The 7844-nt window shown below is 66.8% G+C and overlaps 1 protein-coding gene across 1 annotated transcript in view; it reads right to left on the reverse strand.

Moving 5' to 3' along the window:
- The window catches only part of PPP1R9A (protein phosphatase 1 regulatory subunit 9A), a 52338-nt gene extending 45455 nt beyond the window's left edge, over nt 1-6883 (reverse strand). The window contains 3 exon segments of the mRNA XM_056800687.1: nt 5390-5737; nt 5739-6523; nt 6660-6883. Of these exon segments, the coding sequence (XP_056656665.1) occupies nt 5390-5737; nt 5739-6434 (1044 nt within the window). The 5' untranslated portion in view covers nt 6435-6523; nt 6660-6883.
- Between the last annotated feature and the right edge of the window lie 961 nt (nt 6884-7844).

A 7844-nucleotide genomic window follows, 5' to 3' on the forward strand; every position in this document is an offset into this window, starting at 1 on the left:
GACCACTGTGATGGGCCATGTGAAAACCCAACAAGACAGGGGAGCCCCTCCCCATCTGCTGCCCTGCTCGGACCCCCTCTGGGTCCCTGGCCTTGGGCCTGGCCTTGAACCCGTCTCTTGAAAACGGCTTCGAGAAGTTTACTGTGGCTGCGGGTAAATGACGAGGCTCCGAGATCTGTCGTGAACCGAGGCTCGGGGGGGGGGGATGGGCCCGAGGCCCCCAGAACAGCAGAACCGCAGCCGAGAGCCAGCCAGGGGCAAGCACGTCCACCCCAAACTAGGCTAGTGGGAGGGCTCTGCGTGGCAGACTTCAAGCCTGGAGAGCCTAGCTGGGGCAGCAGTAGCCCAGGAACGCCTCACTTCTGCCTCCTCTGGACGACTGCAGCAGACGCCATGATGTCGGGCTCGATGCTGGGACCTGATGGAGTCCATCTGTTCTCGTGGAGCTCTGCCGGGAGGCTTCTTCAGCACACCACAAAGTCTCCGAGTTTGCAGAAAACTCTTCGAAACGCCTGCTCGTGGGGAGCTCGCCTTCGCTGGGGCATCCGGAAAGGCTGGTGCTCCCTTTTGGCGAGACAGCTAGTTACCTCGATGCTCACCAAGAGGGTGTTAGTAGTTCCAAGTCTCACGGACACCCTGCGGCCTCTCCTCCACCCCACACCTCCTGGCTTGGACACCAGATGCTCCCCTTGAGTGTGAGACCCGCTTGCCTGCTCCTCTGTAAACTGTCTGAGGCCCGAGGCCCGAGGCCGGGACCCCGTGGGCAGGGATGTCAACAGTGAAGCCGAGAGATAAGGAGGGAACCAGGGGAGGCTCTGGACACAGAGACCCCTGACACTAGCCTGGTCTTCTTATTACCCCAATGCTGGCATCAGAGGCTCGAGGTGGCCAATGGGCTTAAAGGCTGAAAGGACTCCCCCAAATGGCCTCACTGGGCTACTCACTGGACAGTGTCCCAGCCCTCCCTCCTTAGCTCAGACTACACTGCCATGCTGCTACCGACCACCTGTGTCCAGCAGCCCAGCGGGGCCCTGCTCCATTCTGGGCCAGGGCCAACAGCATCTTCTAGAAGCAGTCGTAGAGGGAACCCATAAACCCACATCCCAGATACTTCTATTTTCTTCACTCTCATCTGAGGCTCAAAGGCTCACGGGATGCTCCTGACATGCAGGGATCAGAGCCTCTTGATCCCAAGACCTGTGCCAACACCTACAGTAACCCTGGACCCTGGCACTGGAGACAGAGCAAGCTGACCCAGGGCAAGATACAGGCACAGTGCTAACGAGGCCCAGGTGTGAGCAAGCCACACACTGTGGCTAGGGTGGAAACTCGGAGTCCAGCCTTGCCCCTGCCCAGGGGAGCAGCAAGAAGGGGGCCAAGCTAACTAGAAACCCCACAAAATGAGGGCAAAGCAAAGACACCCCCATCCCGCATGGGCCGATGAAGGGATAAAAAAGAGGCCAAGGAAAAGAGAGAACGAAGCAAACTGCTAGCAGATGAAGAGTGTCTCCAGGCCACAGGAAGAGAACCCGGCTCTGATAACCAGGGTCTCCCAATTGCCTTCCATTCGTCCATTCACCTCCAAAATGGAAGGGTCCAAAAGGGCACTTCTGGACTTGCCTGCTCAGAAATCCTCTGGGGCTCCCTATCATCTCGAGTACAACACAAACTACGAAGGTTGGCGCATCACTGCTCAGTGGGGCGGGTCTCCCCTCTCGGTGTGGCGTGTCGCCCCTCTCGGTGTGGCGCGTCGCTCCCCTCTAGGTGTGGCGCGTCACTCCCCTCTCGGTGTGGCGCGTCGCCCCTCTCGGTGTGGCGCGTCACCCCTCGCGGTATGGCGCGTCACTCCTCAGGATGGTGTGTCGCTCCCCTCTCGGTGTGGCGCGTCGCTCCCCTCTCGGTGTGGTGCGTCGCGTCGCCCCTCTCGGTGTGGTGCGTCGCGTCGCCCCTCTCGGTGTGGTGCGTCGCCCCTCGCGGTATGGCGCGTCACTCCTTAGGATGGTGTGTCGCTCCCCTCTCGGTGTGGCGCGTCGCTCCCCTCTCGGTGTGGTGCGTCGCCCCTCTCGGTGTGGTGCGTCGCCCCTCTCGGTATGGCGCGTCACTCCTCAGGATGGTGTGTCGCTCCCCTCTCGGTGTGGCGCGTCGCCCTTCTCGGTGTGGCGCGTCACTCCTCAGGATGGTGTGTCGCTCCCCTCTCGGTGTGGTGCGTCGCCCCTCGCGGTATGGCGCGTCACTCCTCAGGATGGTGTGTCGCTCCTCTCTCGGTGTGGTGCACTCCCCTCAGTCTGGCGCCAGTCAAATGCATTTCATGTATTTCCTCTTTGATATTTGCCATTCCTCAGTCCTTCTTTCTCACCCCAGGGATCTTGGCACTGGCTGCCCCCAGCCCACACCAAGCCAAGAGCGGGCTTCCTCCTCATGTCCCAGATTCTTAGAATGAGGCGCTCCTCTTGAGTCTCAGAAGAAGCAACCACTCTGGAGACCAGGTGGGTGCCTGCGTCATGGGCGCTCCCCCCAAGCCTCTGCAGGAGCCACTCAAGTAAGGGCAGAGGCCAGGCTAGGCCTGCAGACGCTGGACGACCAGACAGAAGACACAAAGGCGCCATGGTTCAGGGGAGACGGGGGTCACGGAGCGTTACCGAAGAAACCAGGAAGGGGAGGCAGTTGCAGAAGCCTGAGAAGACCGTGATGGACTGCTGCAGGGGGAAGCAAGCTGGACACACCGGCAATGTGGTAAGAAAGCCTGGAGAGGGCCAGCCAAGTGGCCCAGTCGAGAGAGCCCGGTTTGGAGAGGGGAGGTCCCGGGTTCCAATCTGGCCTCAGACACTTCCTAGCATGTGACCGTGGGTGATCGGCACCCTTGGTAGCAGAGCACAGGTAGAAAAGGCACCAGGGAGGACAGAGCCAAGTCCGAAAGGCGCCCGGAAGGATGGGGGGCCAAACGGGTCTGGAGCTGGAGGTGGATCGTGTGATCAAAGTCCACAGCAAGCAAAGCAAGCTGCCCACCACAGGGCTCCGCGCTCTGCCTCCGGCAAATCTCCTTTTCCATCTTCCCAGCGTGGGCAGAGCCTGGAATGACAAGCATCAGGGCTCGGGCATGATGGGAAATGGGAGCCGAGGGGGACTCGGCCCGACCAAAGGTCCGACCAGGCTGGGATTGCGTCCCAACGCGGCTGCTTGGCCAGAGAGGGGTTCCCTGGGGCTGGCACCCTTCAACAGGTCAGGCTGTGGCTGCGCTGAGCCACACGCTGGGGGCTCCCGGGCCCTGGTCCCAGGAGGCCAGACAGGAAAGGTAAAAGGGAGTGGGGGGGGGGCGGAGAGGCAGGGAGGCCTGCGGCCAGGCCCACCTTCCTGACCACAGGAGACGTCCTGGAAGGGGATCAGTTTGCAGGAGTTCAAGGCCCTCTTTTTCAGGAATATGTCGGACTGGCCGGGAGCACTTGAAAGCACAGAGCTCTGGGCCTGGAGTCAAGAGGACCGAGTTCAAATTCAGCCTCAGGCTATCTGACTGTGGCCAGGTCACTTGGTCACTGCCTGCCTCAGTTTCCACAACGGTAACGTGAGGGTAACAACAGCAGCAGCAGCAGCAGCCTCCCTCCACAGTGCTGTGGTGAGGATCAGACGGCGGATTTGCCCGGGGCCTGGACCATGGCACGTGTTCCTACATGCTTCTTCCCTTCCGTTCCCCTGGGCTTCCCGGCTCCTCTGGGGCTCCCGTGAGCTCTCAAATTGTTTCCCTAATAAGCCTTCGGATGCAGTTGATACCGCTGGGAATCCCCCGGGAGTCCCAGGCTTTTGGAGGCAGGCCCTGGCGAGGCACACGGGAATGGGGGGATGCCGAGGCGCCTCCTTCGCCCTCTACCCCTGGAATCTCGTCTAGTCCTCTAGCCTAAGGGGCACGCACTCTTGGGCCCATTCTGCGGGTGAGAAAACCGAGTGAGCCACTTCCCAGAATCAGAAGCCCAAGTGTTTGTGAAGAATGAGCAGCACAGCAGGGCCCCGGGGCCCCATCCTCGGGACAGAGGGCCTGAGTTCAAATCTGGCCTCAGACCCCTCCTGGCTTGTGGTCCTGGATAGGTCACTTCGTCCCATGCGTCGCAGAGCTGCCGCAAAGACGGAGTAAGGCTTTGAAGAGCCCGTTAGGGAGCCTCGAAACTCCCGGCTCCTGCCCGGGGAGACGCCCGGGGTCCCCCAAAGCCACAGCACCCACCGCCGCCTCGGGGCCGGGGACGGCGCAGAGCCGAGAGCCAACGGGAAGCCCAGCGTCCGGGGCCCGAGTCGGAATTCAAACTCGCACCGCAGTAAGGGGAAACCTCGAGCTGTCCGGGCCGGCCCCTTTGTCCCCCCAGACCTCCCCAAACCAGCGGAAGCGCCCGTGCGGGGCTTCCCGAAGGCCCGGCAGGGCACGCGTCGGCGGAGAACGTGAGGAAGCGCAGCCGCCCCGTACCCAGACGGGTGCCCGCAGGACGCGCGGCCCTTCCCCTCGCCCCAACCAGGGCCCGGAGCCAGAGGCCCGGGTGCAAATCCAGCCGCAGGCACTCCCTGGCCGACTCTAAGCAGAGTGGCTGCGCCTCCGGCCCGAAGGACCCCGAGCGATGCCAGGAGGCGCCCGCCGGACAGGACGCGGAATGCCCAGCGGTGAGACCGCACGGCCGGTCACTGCCCCTCTGAACCCCGACGTTCAGAAAGGGAAGAGGGGAGGCGGCCAGCACAGGCCAGTCCGATCAGAGCCTCCAAGCAGGAAAGGCGGCCTTCCCCGGCAGCAGTGGACCCCACGAGGGGCGAGCTCGGCTTCTGGGAAAGGGAGGAGAGCTCCCCGCCGCGCCCTCGGGACACTCCTCCCGGCACCCCTGGGGGCTTCCCTGGATTCCAGACCCCTCCCCGCCCGCTCTTCTGCCTCGGAGCCAGTGCACAGTGGGCTGCCCATCCCCCCGGAGCCCGCCCACTCCAGGCCCCCCCTCAGGGCTCTCCAGGGCCCTCGGCCTCCTCCCAGGCTTCTGAGCCCAGATCCAGGGGATCCTCCTCCCTCTGTCCCGCCCCAGGCCAGACTCTCTTCCTCTGGGAGCCAAGAGGCCCTGGGCAAGTCACTTCCCCGCCTGCCTCCTTTCTCACCCGTAAAAGGAGGCCGGGAGGAAGACGGCAAAGGAAGTTCCCAGGGATGCGTTGGGGCCACAACCCCGAACCCCCCCAGAGCTCCTCCTTCAGACGGGCACCAGCAGGGCCCCTGGGCCGGGGACTCAAGAAGGGGCTGCCCGCGAGCAAGAAAGGTGGCCTTCGGGAGCTGTGGCTGCCGCGCCGCCGCCTCCCCAGGCCCCTGGTGGGGCAGGGCTCCCTCTGGGGCATGCGCACTGCGCTGGCTCGCCAATGGGGAGGGCAGGGCCGGACTCACCTTGATGGGCGCCCGGCTGAACTGGATCTTGCGGGTGGCCGGGACGTCGTCCTCCTCGGGCAGCCCCCCGATCTCCACGTAGTCCCGGCTGGGCTGGTAGTCGGGGGGCTCGTCGCTGTCGTCCTGCTCGTCGGCCTCCTCGGCGCCCGGCTCGGCCCAGTCCGAGCTATACCTGGAGCGCACCCGGTACACGCTGTAGTCCGCGTGCATGTAGACGTGGGAGCCCGGCTCGGTGCTCGCCTCCTCCGAGGCCCCCTCCTTGCCCAGGGCCGGCGCGTCCTGGGGGGGGGCCGCCGGGGCCTCGGCCGCAGGGGGCGGGGCGTCGCGCTGGGGGGGGCTCCTTGGCGGGGCCCGCGGCCTCGGCGGGGGGCTCGGGGCCCTGGAAGACGGCGCTGAGCTGGCTCACGGTGGGGGACGCGGCATCCAGGGCGTCGGCGCCGCCCCGGGGGGCCCGGGCGGGGGCGGGCTCGGGGGCCGGCGCCCCCCCGCAGCAGCGGCGGCTGTTCCTCTCGAACATGCGCCGGGTCTCCGACACCCTGGAGTAGGCGTCGAAGCGGCTGATGCGCTCCGACACGGACGCCTCGAGCTTCAGCTCCCGGGGCCGCTCGCGCTCCCGCTCGGGCTCGGGGGGCTCCCGGGGGCGGCCCCGGCGGCCCGGGGAGGGGGGCGCGCCCTGGGGCCGCGGCTTGGGGGGCGCCGCGGGGGCGGGGGGCAGGGGGGCGGCGGGGGCGCCCCCCGGCTCGCTGGGCTCCAGGCCCATCTGCATGAAGAGGTTCTTGATCCTGTTGACGTTGGAGCCATACTTCCTGCCCCGGCCCGGCGGCTGCGGCTGCTGCGGCTGCTGCTGGGGGGGCTGCGGGGGCTGCTGGGGCTGCTGCGGCTGGGGGGGGCCGCTCCCCTCGCCCCCCGGCGCCCCCGGGCCGCCCTCGGCCGGAGGCTTGTCAAAGGCGTTCTTGAGCGCCTGGAACTCCGTGCGGTAGGCATTCCGGTGCGGGGAGGCGCTCCTCAGCGGGGCCCGCTCCCCGGAGGGCTCTGTCTTCAGCATGATGATGGCATCCGCGCCGCCAAGGCCAGGGGCATGGCCACCCGCTCGGGGGCAAAGGCGCGGAGGCGGGGGCGACCCGCGGGGCTCATCTGCAACACACAAACGCGCCGGGCTCGGCCTGGAGTCCGGGCCTGGGGATGGGGGCCCCAGCCCGCGCGGACACCCTGACAAGGGGCCGCCCCCTCCCCCGCCCGCGGGCGCGCGCCCACGCACGCGCACACCCACCTGCGTCCGCGCCCGCGCCCGCGCCCGCGGCTTCCCTCCTCTGGGGCCGGAGCCTCCTCCGCTGCTAAAGTCTAAAAGGTCTGAGCGTTCTCCCGCTCGAGCCTTCCTCCTTTTCCTCTTCTTCCTCCTCCTCTTTCTCCTTCTCCTCCTCAGCAGAGGCCTCCGCCCCCGTGCGCGCGCACTCCGGGAGCCGCCGCCGCCGCCGCCGCCGCCGCCGCGCGTGACCCCAGCCCGCGCGCACGCGCAGCTTCTACTGACGCGAGGGGGGCGGGGCCGCGTCCGAGGGGGCGGGGAGCGACCCCCAGGGACGCTCCCCGCCCCCTCCTCCCCTCCTCTTCCCCTCCTTCCCCGACCGCGAGCTTGAGGCGAGCCCGAAGGGCAGCAAAGCCGCTCTGTGGCGTCGTCCGAATCCCCTTCGCTTCCTCCCAGGCGGGGAAGGAGACAAAGGCGATCCCCCCGCCCGCCGCCGCCGCCGCCGCTCAGTGAAGCCCCAACCACTGGACTCCGCGGGGCCTCAACGTGCCGGGCAGAGGGCCGGCGTCTAGCAAACGGATCCCAGCCCTCCGGGGCACCGCCTCCACGCCGGCTTCCCTGATTTCCTCCCGGCGCCTCCTAGTTGTCCTCTCTCCCGGCCTTCGCACCTCGAGGCGTTTGCTCCAACGAGCCGGGAGGGGAGGGGCCGGCGCACTTCTGTGGCCCGGGGCTTCGGCTGCTCTCCCCAGGCACGGGCCTCCGGCTGTCCTGGCCACCAGCGCCACCCCCGGGCCAGCTCGGGCCACTCCGGGCTGCCCTTCCCTTCGCCTCGGAGGCGGCCGCATGGTGGTCTAGACCCGCCGCAGGGAAGATCTCAGGCTTACTCGGGATGGTCCCTCCCCCCCCCCCCTCGCCCTTGGGGATCCTGCGTGGGGAGCGGAGGAGGGCAGAGCCCGGGGCCGCAGCCTTCCTCACGGAGGGAGGGAGCGGGAGCTTGCCACAACCTTCCTTGGCTCCCTATTACCCCCCTCCATCCCACAGGCCTGGCTCCCGGCCTTCCCCAGTGGAGTGCCCCAAACCGAGGTCCGCCGCTGGTCCAGCTTATTTCCCAAGAATCCCTTTCCTGTCTGTTTTCCTGCCTCCAAACCTTTGCCCAGCCCCTTTCTCATCTTTGCCTTCTGGCATCCCAGGCTTTCTTGAAGAGCCAAGCAA

The sequence above is a fragment of the Monodelphis domestica genome, chromosome 5 (assembly GCF_027887165.1).
Source record: "Monodelphis domestica isolate mMonDom1 chromosome 5, mMonDom1.pri, whole genome shotgun sequence".
Lineage (NCBI taxonomy): Eukaryota > Metazoa > Chordata > Mammalia > Didelphimorphia > Didelphidae > Monodelphis > Monodelphis domestica.